This window comes from Neopelma chrysocephalum, unplaced genomic scaffold, assembly GCF_003984885.1.
Source record: "Neopelma chrysocephalum unplaced genomic scaffold, ASM398488v2 Primary Assembly neopelma1_303, whole genome shotgun sequence".
In the NCBI taxonomy this organism is placed as follows: domain Eukaryota; kingdom Metazoa; phylum Chordata; class Aves; order Passeriformes; family Pipridae; genus Neopelma; species Neopelma chrysocephalum.
This window is the reverse complement of record NW_020897965.1, coordinates 708793-723262: the sequence shown is the minus strand read 5'-3', so window position 1 is coordinate 723262 and position 14470 is coordinate 708793. Positions and strand designations below refer to the sequence as shown.

General features: G+C 43.7%; 1 protein-coding gene across 1 annotated transcript; it reads right to left on the bottom strand.

Annotated features, from left to right (window-relative positions):
- Positions 1-1737: 1737 nt before the first annotated feature.
- Positions 1738-13755, bottom strand: NPM1 (nucleophosmin 1). Its single transcript, XM_027705035.1, has 11 exons — positions 13591-13755; positions 12881-12960; positions 10099-10218; positions 9225-9318; positions 8390-8493; positions 7793-7854; positions 7267-7321; positions 6046-6135; positions 5049-5150; positions 3069-3143; positions 1738-2094 (listed from the first exon to the last, which is right to left on the bottom strand). The coding sequence occupies exons 1-11, from the start codon at positions 13652-13654 to the stop codon at positions 2056-2058; spliced, it is 885 nt and encodes a 294-aa protein (XP_027560836.1). The 5' UTR covers positions 13655-13755; the 3' UTR covers positions 1738-2055.
- Positions 13756-14470: the final 715 nt, after the last annotated feature.

Here is a 14470-nt window from a genome sequence, read left to right as displayed (position 1 = left end):
TGACACAGGTTTTACTTACATTATACCCTGGCAACAGCATAGGAGGAAGTTTTCCTTTAGAGCTGTCCATACAGGCTTAATCTTCACCCTGAAATGGTTGTGGCTGCAGCCCAGAGCTGCTTTGGTCAGTCACCTACAGACAACACCCTGGCTTTTCCTAAAAGTTTAATCATCAGAGTATTTTATTGGCTGGATAGCCTCTTGCTGAAATTACTGTAGCATTTTCACTTGTTTCAGCCAAAATTGAGAGCAATTTTGCTTAAATAAGCCTGTCTGTGCCATCAGCTCCATTTCACCAGGGAAATTTGCTGTTATGCATATGACATCATCTATTGACATAACCCCACCGAAACACGCATTTCAAACCCTTATATTCTGCCATTTCACATGCTGCAATTAATACTCAAGCTTAAATGAATCTTTGACACTAGGCTTGCACTGTTTCACTTCTCTACCATGCACTTTGCTTGGCTTTGTTTTTCCAAAAAGAACTATTTGCTTCTGGAGACCTGCACTGCTTCCTATCACACCCAGAATCTCAATAGCAAACTTAAAAAAAAAAAATGTATTTCCAGTGGCAATTTCACAAACCAAATTGTACATTCTACTTAAACAACTTGTAAAAAAGCTCAGTAAAAAAGAGACCCCATGCCCAATGAGCACAACCCAACAAGAGTTTACCATGTCTTGGGAAGGCAACTCCTACAGAACTCAGTGGTTCAAGTTCTTTAAAAGAGGAAAACTTAAAGCTGATATGGCCTGTCTTAATGCTCTTCTGTTCTCAAATAAGGGGTTTGCTGCTGTGAAGAACAGAAGTCAGCTGCATTAATTCTCAAACGTAGCACGGATTAAAGCCAAGTTTAATGGTTACCATACAACTGCTTAAATGTTTTCTTGCTAAGTCTTCTTTCAGTCTCCACCATTACTCAGTTCCTGTACACAGATCTAACACTCAAGCATTTGAAGCGATACACAGTTGGGCAGGAGCCTTGAGGAAGAGCTCAGTGCCAGGCACAGCATCCATGCTTTCCTTCCTTCACCTGAAAGCCCTTACACCTTTTGTGACAACCAAGAGCAGTCCAAAATTTTAACTCTGCTTCTTAGTGTCATGTAGAAATAATCAAAATAGCCCGGTCTCCCTGCCCATCTAAGCTTTTGCATTTGCTGATTAGTTCCTCAGCATTCCCAGGAATTTATCCACTGGCACCGCTCAGTGAGCTCTCTAGGCACACCCTACAGCATTCAAGCTAATTCCCATCTCCAGAAAACCCTCACAGGAGTCATTATGAGAGGCAACCTCAGAGACTGCAGCTCCTCAGAGGAACAGCACAGCCAGCAATTCCCAAATCTAAACTAGTGCATTTTACAAAGGGAGTCACAGCCCTACAAACCCAGTAGTTAGAGAGAAACCATAAACCAAAGCGCAATGAAGCGGATCAGAAATCGAGGCAGGAAGGGCTGGTTTAGGCAATTATATAATTAGTGGTCACTTTCAGACAAGAATAAAGCCCCGCTTACCACTTAGTCTTCTCACCAATCAGCTGTTCAGCAGCTGCAAAGCTCACGGAACTGGAGTTCAGTTGTTTTGAAAGTTAACACAAATGAGACTAGCTGATGTGTAACTTGATGGAGAAAAGTAGCTAAAATACTTCAAGGTAAATTCCTAGGAGAACTTTAAAGCCTCATCTCTGAGTTCAATATGCAAGCTACCCCCAATCCATAAAAAAGAAACAATAGTACTTTATTAAAATACTAAATTTTATTCTTTTTCCACATACATTTAGTCTCCCCACCATTTCCATTTGTCTGACCACCACCACCACCATGCCTTATCAAAACATTCCATACATACTTAAAATGAAGCTGAGGGTGGAGTCCCGTCTTTAGAAACTAAACAGGCATTTTGGACAACACATTCTTGGCAAGGTAATCTGGATGACATTTATCAGACACAGGAGGGAAAGCTCTTTCAGCATTTGTAAAAAGAACAGCCAAATAATGGTTACAGAAGTAAGACTGCAGATTTTAATGAACTGTTTAAACTGTTTTCTTTTCTTACAGAGTCTGTCTCCACTGCCAGAGAGCTTGAATGACCTGGAAGTGTACACAAAAAGTTAGAAATTGGAATCCATTATTCAACTTATTTTCAGTTTACTATCCACTTATTCCATAAAATATTGACATTAAATTTTATAACAAAAAATGCATTTCTTTCAGAGAAAATTAAGTTGAAAGCATGACATTAGGTCCTTCTGCTAGAAGACTGCTATTCACACTAAGTCACAATAGTAAGAATTCAGTGAAGGTGAGTGAGAGGATGGGTGTGGACCAGCTAGGCAAATATTGGCTGAACTCTGCCTACCCTGGCTAATGTCAGAGCAGCTGCAGCAGCTGAGGAGAGCTTCTTTTCAACATTCTTTTAAGAACCTATCAATTTGTCTATCAGACAAGTTTACTCTGAACCACCAGGGGAATCAGGAAAGCATAAGGAATTCCATCACTGGAAAAAAGTTAACTTACAGGACTTCTGATAGGGAAATCTAAGACACATTTTAGCCCAGTCTATGTTAGGTAATAACTAATTCAGAAACTTGCTTCCTGATACCACCTTCTAGCTTGCCCTCTTTTCAAGAGCTCAGTTCATTCTGGGACAAAACGTAGCAAGAAGGCCACAATCTCCATCACAAAACAGCTCCCCTCTCCCAGACACCCTCCCCAACCCAGGGCTGAACAGCAGACTGGCCTAGGTGGCCAAATTCAGCAGCAAGGAAAACCACAGCTCATTTCCTTAGCCAATATGGTGCCAAAAGGAAAATTCTGTGGGTTTAGTATGCAAGAGATAATTTACCAACCATATAAAAGCTGGAAAAATGTAATAAAATATTAGCTTTCCTATCTTAGCCAACTAAACCCTTAAAAACCATTCCCATTTATGTAATTTGAAGTATTGTTTGTGGTTTGTAACCCTTTGAAACAGTCCAAAGCTTGTAAAGATTAAGTGGAAAAGAATCCTTAAGTCAGGTTATAAAAGTTTTTGGACTTTATCAAGCTCCAATAAATTCAGTTACCTTCTGGTCCTCCGTCCTGAAGCAATTCTTAACGTAGTTGGCAAATTTGGGTTCCAGCTTAGGCAGGATAGTACCCTATTTTGAAAAAAGGCAAACTTTAGTGTATGCAGGTCATTTATTGGAATCATTAAATGACCTATGTAGCTGAAACTCTTTGCAACACACATGGAATTTTACTGAGCCCACCTTGCAACTTCCCACACCAATCTGCTTTAAACCGTTTGAAAATTTTCTTCTCTACAATATCCAGGGCATTTCTCACAGGAGTGGTTATGCATTAAAACTGCTGTCCAAGACACTTGCTCATGCTCCAGAGCACAACAGCAAGCAGTCACCACTTCAAATAACCCTGTTTGCAGTCATATGCTAGTCAGATAAAGCTGTTAACTTGCTGGCTATCAGCTGAACTGCTGTGGAACCTGGGAATGCACACACACCCAGCCTTATTCAGGGATGCTCTAGCACCATCTTGGAAAACATTAAATTAATCTGCCTGCTACAGCAGCACCATACACAGCATTTCCCAGCAAAAACAGTCTTTAGCAATAGTGTACTTTTAAGCTCCTTTTGCCAATCCTCTGCTCTGCTCCCCTCCACAGTGACATGTCTCCTGGGACCAGCTCAGCCACTGGTGCTTAAGCTGCAGAAACACCCCGACCGTGGTTCCTCTGAGTCACACGAACACCACCCCAGTGTCCAGGTTAGAGTGACCCACCGGGATGGTACCACCCACCCCGTCAGATCCCAATCCAGGGCCTTGCATTCCCGCCCTCAGCACAACCTGGCATTGCTCACTCTGTACCCACTCTGAGTCAGAACACTTTTAGCCTTGTTTTGCATTCCTGGGACAAAGCAGCCTCAAAACACTAATGATCTAAGCAGAAGATAATCCTAACTCTTTAGGTGACTTTGTTTGCCACTGTAAGGGGTCAAGAAGTTTATCAATCTTAACTAAAAAAACCAACAAACCAACAGAATTCTTCATAGCACCATTATCAGCCAAAAGTAAGTCTCCAATGAATAATCTGGTTCAGTCACAAGTGAGCATATGATTTCTAAGCACACTTCTTGCCAGCAAAGCAAAACCAGACATCAGGCCCTCAGTACCATGTATTCTAGGCACAGGTGTACTGAGAATACACCTCCAGCTGGCACACCCTCTGCAGCAAGGAAATAAAACATGGATGGCATGCACATTCAAATTTAAATATTCTTATGTCCTATTACAACTTCTTTATACAGACTGAGCTAAATCAAATCACTTTTAAACTTGGCTAAGGGGGAAAAGAATTGCTATTACTTGCTATGCTTTTACCCAACCAGCCTGTAACTCAGTTTCCTTTTTAGACTTAAATAGCAGCTAAGCAAAATACTCATGTGTGTAACTGTGAAGTCCTAGTCAAAGCTGGTAACAACCAAAAGCAGAGTGACTGCCCTGCTGCCTTCAAAAAGGTGAAAAAACCATTGAGGGGAGACCCAATTAATCTCATATCCCTTCAGAAAGCAAACACTTTCAGGTCTTCCATGACATTATCTCATATGACAAGCACCTATCTCCCTCTTCCGAAAGTTACTGAGGCTTACAGGCATCTGGATAGCTAAGGTGGATATTGCTTCAAGATCAAGCCATTTTAGCATGCGAAGAACTCACTCTGCTTTGCTCTAGTAACCTAAAATGTGTACACTAGTACACACACAGAATAAAGATCACTGAAGGTTATAGGTTTTTTCAAATTTTAACTGAGACAGTTCACTAAGAAATACCAAATTACTAATCAGCACCACGAGAGGCATCCAGAAACAAAGTGGTTTTGTTTCTCCAGAGTACAGAGGCTTCTTTTTGTCCCAAATGTGTATGTTTCTCTGAGCTTAAAAATCAACACCCTCTGATAACAGCCATCAGTGACATTTCTTAAAAACATCCAATTCTTCTGATCTGTGGAAGCACAGAAGAGAAACCTCAAGTTTCCAAAAACTCACCTTATCTACAGACGCTTGCATTTTCGCTTTAATCTCCTCTAACGACAGAGGGACTTTTGGTGTTTTTGGAGTTAGGGTTTTATCCTTCTTGGAATCTGGAGTCTGAAAATTATTAATTTTATTAGCAACTTGCACATAAAAGCTACTTAGTGTATAAGACCAAGATTTATAAAAGAAGCATATATTAGAACCTACTGTGGATTTTACATGGAATGGAAAAACTAGCTAGCACATACATATTCCATACAGTTTTCAAAAAATCATGAAAGCTAAATCTGTGCTTCCAACACATTCCTCAGAAACAAGAAAAAGTACAGTATTCAAGTTTGGAGCTAACATCCTGTTTCTGAGCAGGTGCCTCCACAGCTCTTTCTCTCAACAGAAATGAAACCAAAAATAGCCAAAACATTCAGTGATTCAGAGTTCACTCCACATCTGCAACCAGATTAGGTCATGCTTTAAAAGGCACATCTGCACTGCTTCTGAGATGCTCTCCTGCCATCCAGCCCACGCTCATTTCTGTATGAACCTTCCTGGCATCACACGGGAATACGCCCAGCAAGGAAAAGCTGCATAAGGAAGCAGGACACAATTACTGAGCACTGAACAAGAAACTGTCCCTTCTGAGACGGATCAGTTCAGTGAGAGCAACTCAGCAGCAGCAGCCTCTGGACATACTCCAGTGGGAATACACTTGGCAGCCACCCTCTTGCACAAGGTGCTAGCAAAGAGATTCTGTATTTCAAACCGAGGGATCACCAATATTCCCAAGGGACAGCATGTCTGATTTCAAACCTTGGCTGTTGTAGTTATGTATTGATCACTGAAGGGTTTCACAGGAGAACACGAAGCAGTGAACAGTATCCTCAACATGCTTCGTATTAAGATTCAAACACCTAACTTAAAGGCTAGTATGTTATTTGAAGTTACCATCAGACAAGAAAACTACCTTCCACACTAGAATAAACCTTTGGTTTACTCATCTGTTTTCACTCACTTTTGATTTAGATGCTGGTGTGGACGGCTTAGAGTCTTTTCCATTTTGCTTTGCTTTCTGCATATTTTTTCCTGAAACCTCACGGACTGGCTGTAAAGCAAGCACACAAGTTCATTTGCCAAATGAACTGCACGTAGATGCTAAGATCATTAAAATAATACTCAAGATTTTGTGACAAATTCATATACTACTTAACCTCAAAAAACTATTCTCGCTATCCAGGAAACATGGTCAACATCCATCATTTAAGCAAAAAAGCATATTACAGGAACCCAAATGAAAACCTGTTAGTGCAGCACAATACGTAACATACATTCTATTATGATACTATATAACTATGTGAGACCCTCACTTTATATTCCTTATATATCACACCTGTCCTTACATATTACTACGCAGTCTTTGGGGGGCAGATATTGCATTAACTATTATTTCTTGTTTGGCATTCCATATAGAAACATCTGAGATGTGCATGGGACATGATACCACATGCACATTTAGGAATTGGGATCTTACACTCCTATGTAAATCAAGGGACCGTTTTGTTCAGCCACACTAGATTGGGTTAGATGGCAGGAATCTGCAGTTCAGACTGTCTTTACCAGGCCTTAAACCATTGTGCACTATCACCTATGGAAATCCATTAGGACAGAGCAGCACACAGTGAATTAAAACACTAAATATTCGTTTCCAAACAGTACATATGAACATAAAACTTCAAGCCTAAGTACACAAGTTTAAGAAAAAGAAAATGCCTGCCCTTGTCCCTCTGCAGCTGCCCTGCTGTGTGTTTGTTCCACCACCAGATGGCCCTCGAGGGCTGACAGAATTGCACTCACGTTTCTATCCCTTTGTATTTGAAGGACTAAAAAGTCCTTTCCACAGCCTGCAGGACTAACAAGGGCAAACCACAATCCACTGTGACCAGGATTTGCTGCCCAACAGCCATACAGGCCCCATACCAGTCTGACAACTGCATGTGTGTGCTGTTAATCCCATAGTCACCCCTCTGCAGCCAAGGAAATAAAACATGGATTGCATGCACATTCGTATTTAAATAGTCTCATGTCCTATTACAATTTTTTTATACAGACTGAGCTGAATCAAATGCCTCCCCCATTTGCACAGCCAGACAGCTGTGCTTAAACTCACTGATTTAAAGGACTACCTGCCCCATTACTGTTGTATCACAGTGTGAGTGTCTATGTATATGCCACTTACTTTCTTCACTGGTGGTTTAATTTCTTCCTCATCATCCTCTAAGTCATCCTCATCACTACAATTAGAAAGGAGGTCACTCACCAAAACTCAAGATTCACATTAGGAAATAATCTTCCCCTTCCCTCCCAGTAAAACGTTTTCCTCATGAAGGAAGTAATCTTCCCAGCTCTACCTTACACCTTGTTTTCACACATGGCAAGGTGTCAGAGCAAGCACTACCTTCAAAGCAGTTAAATGAACTTCCTTCTGCCATAATACTGAAGGCAAGTATCTTAGGGACTTCCACTACTAATAATAAAGAAATTCTAGCTTTATTACAAATTAACAGATAACAGGAAGCTAAGTTTTATAACCCAGTATGACACATTTGAATAACACTAATTCAGACTGCATTGTGGAGATGAGGCAATTCTGCTTTTTCCCTAGCCAAGATAAAAAACAGCTTGCTCACAGTTGTGCCATACAATTCATATTCTGAAAGTTGACCCTGTATTTCAAAATACATTATCAAAACAAGAATACATACTCATCATCATCATCCTCATCTTCATCATCATCCTCATCATCTTCTGATAATTTTGGTTTTTTCTTTAAAAACAAAAAAGTATGCTAAGCGTTAATACCATTTTACACCAATAAAGAGCAACTGTCATCCAAAAAATTTCACAGCATAATTACAATACTATCTTCAATCAATTTAGCTAAAACTCAGGAGGTTACAGCTGCCAAGTCCAAAACTATTGATAAATTTACAGCATGCTCTGAGCACATGAACCTTTCATTTACAGGAAAGAGCTTCAATCAGCATTTCAACCCCTGCAGTGCACTGATGTTTACACCAGAATCTGCACACACACAGTTCACAGAGAGAATTCAGAGTATTTACTGCAGTGGACAAAGTTTCCACAAAAGTAGCAATTATATTTTGCCCCTCCAGCAAAGCTTTGGGAACTATCTGCACTTAAATACATTCCTGTAACTTGTCAAGATGCAAGTACAAAATAATCCTTTCCCACATACTAAGTGAATCATAGCAAGCCATCTAGCTGCATACTTCTAGAGGCAGCATTAATAGCAAACCAAAAGAAAATGCTTCCAACAAGGTGACTGCAAGCCCATATACCTGTGGTGTTTTAGCTCCTCCTCCACTTGCTGGTCTCTTTGTTGAAGCGTTCACAATTTTTGCATCATCTTCTTCCTCATCTGATTCTGGTTCTTCTTCTAATGCTGAAAAAGTGAAGGCAGCATGTAAAAATCTCATCTTATTTAATAATGGGTAAAGCAAGACTAGTAGTAAGAAACAAAGAGAGGAGCATCACCCACCACTGAATAGGCTTGGTCTTACTGAGGTGAATTCATGGGAAGCTCCTACTAGTGACCAAACCACTGAGATCAGAAACTTTTCCAGCTGACTGAATGCAGGTACTACTACACTGAAACCAAAAGTAGGTGAACAACCATTCATACACACCGGTTTTAACACCCCTCACAGATAAGAGGCCAAAGAAAGTTAAGAGTAACATTTTCTCCATTCCTCAGCAGACACATTTTAAAACTTCTTGAGAAAGACAAGTTTCAAAGACAATCCTACAAAGGAGAAGGCTAGTCCTGGTTAGTTCAAACTCAGAACTATTTCATGGGCAGTCTTCTCACACTCAGCTGAGAACAGAAAGTCTCCTGTGGGACGCTAGCACCCACTTCCAAGGGCAGAAATTAGAACTCCAATTGCAATGCTGACAAATGCCCCTTACCCATACCAGGCACGTGGCAAGAAAAGGCATGCAAGCATTTCAATGAACTGCTTTGTCCTACAGCCACCTCATGCCTCCAGGGACTGTGACAAAGATTCAGGGGGTCAGTATCAGAAAAGGCACTGCTTCAGACACCAGTTACACACCCCTGTAAGTTCTGTTGGGGCTGCTAGATGCAAAGCTCCATCAGTACCCAGCCATACGTACCTACAAGGTGCTGCCCGCTGACATAAACAGGCCCTGAACCGCATTTCAACCTCAGCACCACGGGCGGTGTGATCTCAAAGCCCCCTAACGAAACCTGGAGAAAAACGTGTTTTTATTTAGTCAAATCTTCTGGGCAAAGTATAGTCAACAGACAGTCCACTCAAATGAAAACAAGAACTCTGTAGACTCCATGACTAACACAGTTACTCCAAGTTCCCACCTGACAGAATATTCCAGAAGTGTTAAGAGTCAAATCAGGGTCAATAAGCTACCAACAGTGTTTACTATATTTAATTTTTCCTATCCACCTAAGCCAGACCAATCCACACTCGTTTTACTCCCCTTGGTAACAATGCCAATTTGAACATTATCCATCCCACCTGCCCACAGCATAGGGCACTTCTACTTGTACATCATCAGCAACACTGCATCAAACTACATTCCCGATAGCAGAAATGACAAGTAGGGTGCCCTTAAAGCAAGATACAGCAGCAATCATCTTCAGAATCTCTTAAGAGCTTGGGACATGCAGAAAAAATAATTATTCTCATCCCACGCTCAAAGAAAGCAACACAGGCTACAGATGCATCTGCCTGCATATACATCTGTATACATTTAGATAACATGCATAATTACTATCACTTTTTTAAAAATGCATAATTTGAGCAAGTCTATTACCTCCAGATGACTAAAGTAACTCTACGAGGCACAAAAAGTACTTTCATATTTACTACACATCAAAACTGACATTTGTCTTAGCACACTTACCACCGTTCATTTTCACTAAAATTCAGTTGACCCAAGCCCATTTCTATCTACTTTTTGTCACCCGAGACCAAATTCCCAGTAGATTTTCCCACGTTCCTGCACTTACCGTAGGCTGCACTGACATTTTCAGGGATGCCAGCACTACTTTAGTAGGGTTGCCTTCATAGTCCAGTGCTTCTGCTTCTACAACGTGTAATTCATCTTTGGCTCCAGCACCTAAAGTAACCTGTAAAGTCAAGAACAGGGCAGTCTGAGCATCTGCTTAAATATTTTTAAGTCTTTTAAACTCCATTCACTGTTCTGCATCAATTAATGCTGAAGTCTTTATCCTCCCCCTTCCCGCCCTCTTTCATCTGCCAATGGCTTCCCTTTGTCGCACTGCACTTTTTGTTTACTTGCCATTCACTGAGGAGTCAAGTCTAACTACGGTTCAGTTCAGTACTGTCACTTATGCACATGCCTTCTGCTTTATTTCACCATGGACTGAGAGCTGCTGTCCCAGGGCGTTTCAAAACTCAAGTGCCTGGATTCCTTACTCTGAGTATGAGTCTGGTACTTCCTGAAGTTTCAAAACTCATAGCTGCAGGGAGGCAAATGTGTGACATGCATCGGTCAGGCCTGAAATTCCAGTTCACTGAATCTCTGGCCTTTGAGTCAGGACTACATGCAGAAGATGTAAAAACCAAGAATCCCTTGAAGTACTACAATTACTCCCGGGACCAGTGCACAGGGCTCTGCGCTTCCTTTCCCACTGCCCATACAAAGAAAGCCTTCCACCCTCCACAAAAGACGTGGGTGTAAACACTTCAGGCAGAGGCACACAAAGTTTCCATTCTCCAGGAGCTGAGCTTTAAGGAGGCTACCACGGTCCAGACTAGATGTATCAGACTGAAGGCAGAGAAACAGAATATTGGATTTACTACTCCATGCAAATTTTGTTACTGCTAATTTAAAGAGGTGAAATCGCTGATCTGATCTCACCTCTTGATGAGTTGGCAAAAACACTGAATTTTTCAGCTGGTGAGACAAATTTTGGAGCATGCCCTCCACCCCCAGTTACTGCTGTCATTTGCACCAGTTCAAGTAATACTACAGCACTTACTATTCATGTATTTCCTGAGTGTTTGGCAAACATCCATTCACTTGCTTTAATTTCTACACTGAAGGAATGCACTGACTAAACAGGTAACGAAGCAATGACCATTCCTTTCCATTCTCACCTACTTTTTGTAAGACATTAACAGAAACTCTCATGTCACTTTAAACCTCTACATACATTAATAGTCTTGTACTTTTACCCTCTTTCTGCCCATTTTTCTGTACCTCATGCCCAAGTCCATCACTACATTTGTATCTTAATGGGCACTGTCAGTCTTTACACCACCAGGCTTGTACCAGGTGCACGATCAGTCACCAGGTATTTGCTACCTTCACACCTTATCTTTTATCAAGCCCTTCCTCTGCTCACCAAGGAATTTTCTGTTTGTAGCCATGTCCAAGACCTTTCAAGTCTCTTAAAATATCAAGTGGCAAACTGGAAATGTTTAACACCCATTTCTCCTGTTAGTATTAACTCTTACCTTTCAAAAGACGGGTTATTGATTTAGCTTCCCCCCCTCCACAACCCTAACAACAAAGTAGTGCTGTGGATCCAACCTACTTTATCCCCCACGATGTGCTGAACATCAGAAGAGATGCTACAGGTAATTAAAATAAAATAAAAACAAAAAGATCTTTGAGTAAAGCCATACAACTCAAATATCATTCAGTGACTAATTCCATCTGCATGACAAACGTTCAGATACAAGAACTTTGTGTATGGACTTGTCCTGTACATACTTTACTGTTATATACTTCCACCAAAAGAAATTGCATTTAAGAACAAATTACTCATTGTCAAGTCCAGGCTGTAATTTTCATAATATACAAGGACTGAAGACACATGACTCACATAACCAGAAGTGTTTTAAATAACACTATATTTGGAGAGCATTATTATGTAAGTCACCTGTAGGAAGCAATTCTCCTGCAGGAATTAGTTCACAATTATAAGACTCTCTTGTTTCACCATCAAAACACCTCTTTGTATTCAAATAAACAGAGCAATAAACAATAGCAATACTACAACTCTAATTCCTTTTCCATGAAGCTGAGGCACATTGATGTTTTCCTACCCAAAACCAACATGGTCAGCCCAGAACAAAGGCCTTGAAATACCGTGTCTGGCTTGTGTGGCACCACAAAGATCTAAGGACACTTCCAAGAAATCATGTACAGATCCCATTCCCAGGATCAGCGAGGAGTCTGTGAGATGAATTATCTAAACAGAAGATGTGCCTTCCTCAGAGAGGGCAAACCAAGGACAGTAAATCAAAACATAAACCTTCCTTCCTCTCATTTAGACTTACTTATTATCTGCCTCTGGGCAAGAAAAAGAACTGGAATTATGTTTGGGAACATACTGAAAAGCTTTTCAAAATAAAGTTACTAATGAAGTCTAAGAAAGTGTGTCTATAAATCTGTCCTTGCCCCTGTGCTGTAGCACCTGCACTATTGTATTAGAGATGCCTGAGTGCATATTTTGGCATTAAATTATATTTACTGATTAACCTACTGTGAATTGGTTTTTAACCTTTCCCAGCCTTACACTGCTTGCTGTAAGCAATGAAACACCACTGGATGCACTTTTTTCGATACAGCAAATATTAAAAGTGACATGATATACTCCACTCCCACTAAGAGGTTATTTTTACAGATTTGCCTAAAAACACTTACCACTAAAAGAATAAAGTTTTGGGGGAAAAAACGATACACAAAAAAACTCACCGCCTGCATCACTGCACACCACTACATAAAAAATGGAAAGGTTAAGACTAAACAATACTTGCCGTTCTCAGAGACAACTGGTGCTCATTTTCTTCATCATCTACTTTGAACTGATACTCCTTATCTGCTTTAAGTTCACAACCTGCGAAAAGACAATATAAGTATAAGCCTCCTGTTTTATTTATTAAGCAAATATTTGCTAATAATTTATTTTAACCTTGTTGCTTTTCTAGAGCTTGCACCGAGCATTAGCGGCACTCTGGGCTCCCAAGAGGGAGAACACGTGGGGTGGGGAAAACCCCAGGCGAGCCCGCGGCCTGGTGCCGAGCACGCAACTCCCGCGTGGCCCGTTCCAGCCCATCCGCTGTGAGACCACCCCCGCCCAGCGTCCCCCGCGCTGTCCGGGCCGGTGCCACCTCCACAAGGGCCCGGCGGGGCGGCCGGGCCTGCGGGGCAGCCCCGCGCTCGGCCCCGCCGCGCTCCACGTGCTCCGCCTCCCGCCGCGCTGCCATGTGCTCCGCGGGCGCGCCGCGTCCTTAGGAACGGGCGGGAGGCACCGGGAACAAAGCGGGAACAAAGCGGAACGGGCCGCGCCACGTGCGAGCCCCGCGCCACGTGCGGCGCGCGCGGGAACGGCCCGGTCGGACCCTCCCGCCCCCCCCACCCACCATGAGGGGCCGCGCTCGGCCCGCACAGGCCGCGGCCACATGCGGGCCCTGCCCGGCCCCGGGCCTGCGGGTGCGGCGGGGCCCAGGCGCGCGGGGAACGTTACCGAAGAGGAAGGTCTGCGGGCGCAGGGGCCCCATGCTCTCCATGTCCATGGCGCTGTCCTCCATGGCGGGCGGGCGCGGCGGGCGGAAGGGATCAGCAGCAGCGCGGGCCGACACGCACTAAAGGAAGCCCCGCGCCCGCCCCCGCGCTGATATAGCCCGCGAGCTCTCGCGAGACCCGCGAATCGGCCACGCCCCCGGCCCCCTCCCCGCACCGCCCCTGCGCACGCGCGGAGGGGGGTCGCGCGCGCGGGGTTGGCCCGGCCGGCGGGGGGCGCCGAGGGGGCGGGGCCTGAGGGGCGGGCGGTGTGAGGGACTGGGGGGGGGGGGGGGTAGAGAGGGGGGGCAGAGATGAGATGGGGGCCAGAGATGGGAGTCAGAGATGGGGGTCAGAGATGAGATGGGGGCCAGAGATGGGAGTCAGAGATGGGGGCCAGAGATGGGGGGCAGAGATGGGGGTCAGAGATGAGGGTCAGAGATGAGGGTCAGAGATGGGGGCCTGAGGGACGGGCCGATCTGCCGAACCCCGCCGGGGTCGTTCCCGCTCGGGGCCGGGCCGCCGGAGCCTCCCCAGGGGCCGAAGAAGGGCTCCCTCACGGCCGCACGACACGCGGAGCGGGGGCGCGTCGGGAGCTGCTCGGCGGCAGCGGGCCCTGCTGTGCTCTTCTCGCTCCCCTGCTGCGTGCGCCTGAGCCGGGCGCTCCTGGCGGTTTGGACTGAAATAAAAACTAAACAAAAGCAGCCCCTTTCCCCGTGCACTGCCTGCTGGGATGTGCTCCCTTCCCCAGGTACTGCTCCCTGGGCCACCGGCTCAGGGACAATAATCTTTTGGGAAACTCCTTTTCAGCTAGTGTATGATGGGAGCAAACCGGTTTTTAATGT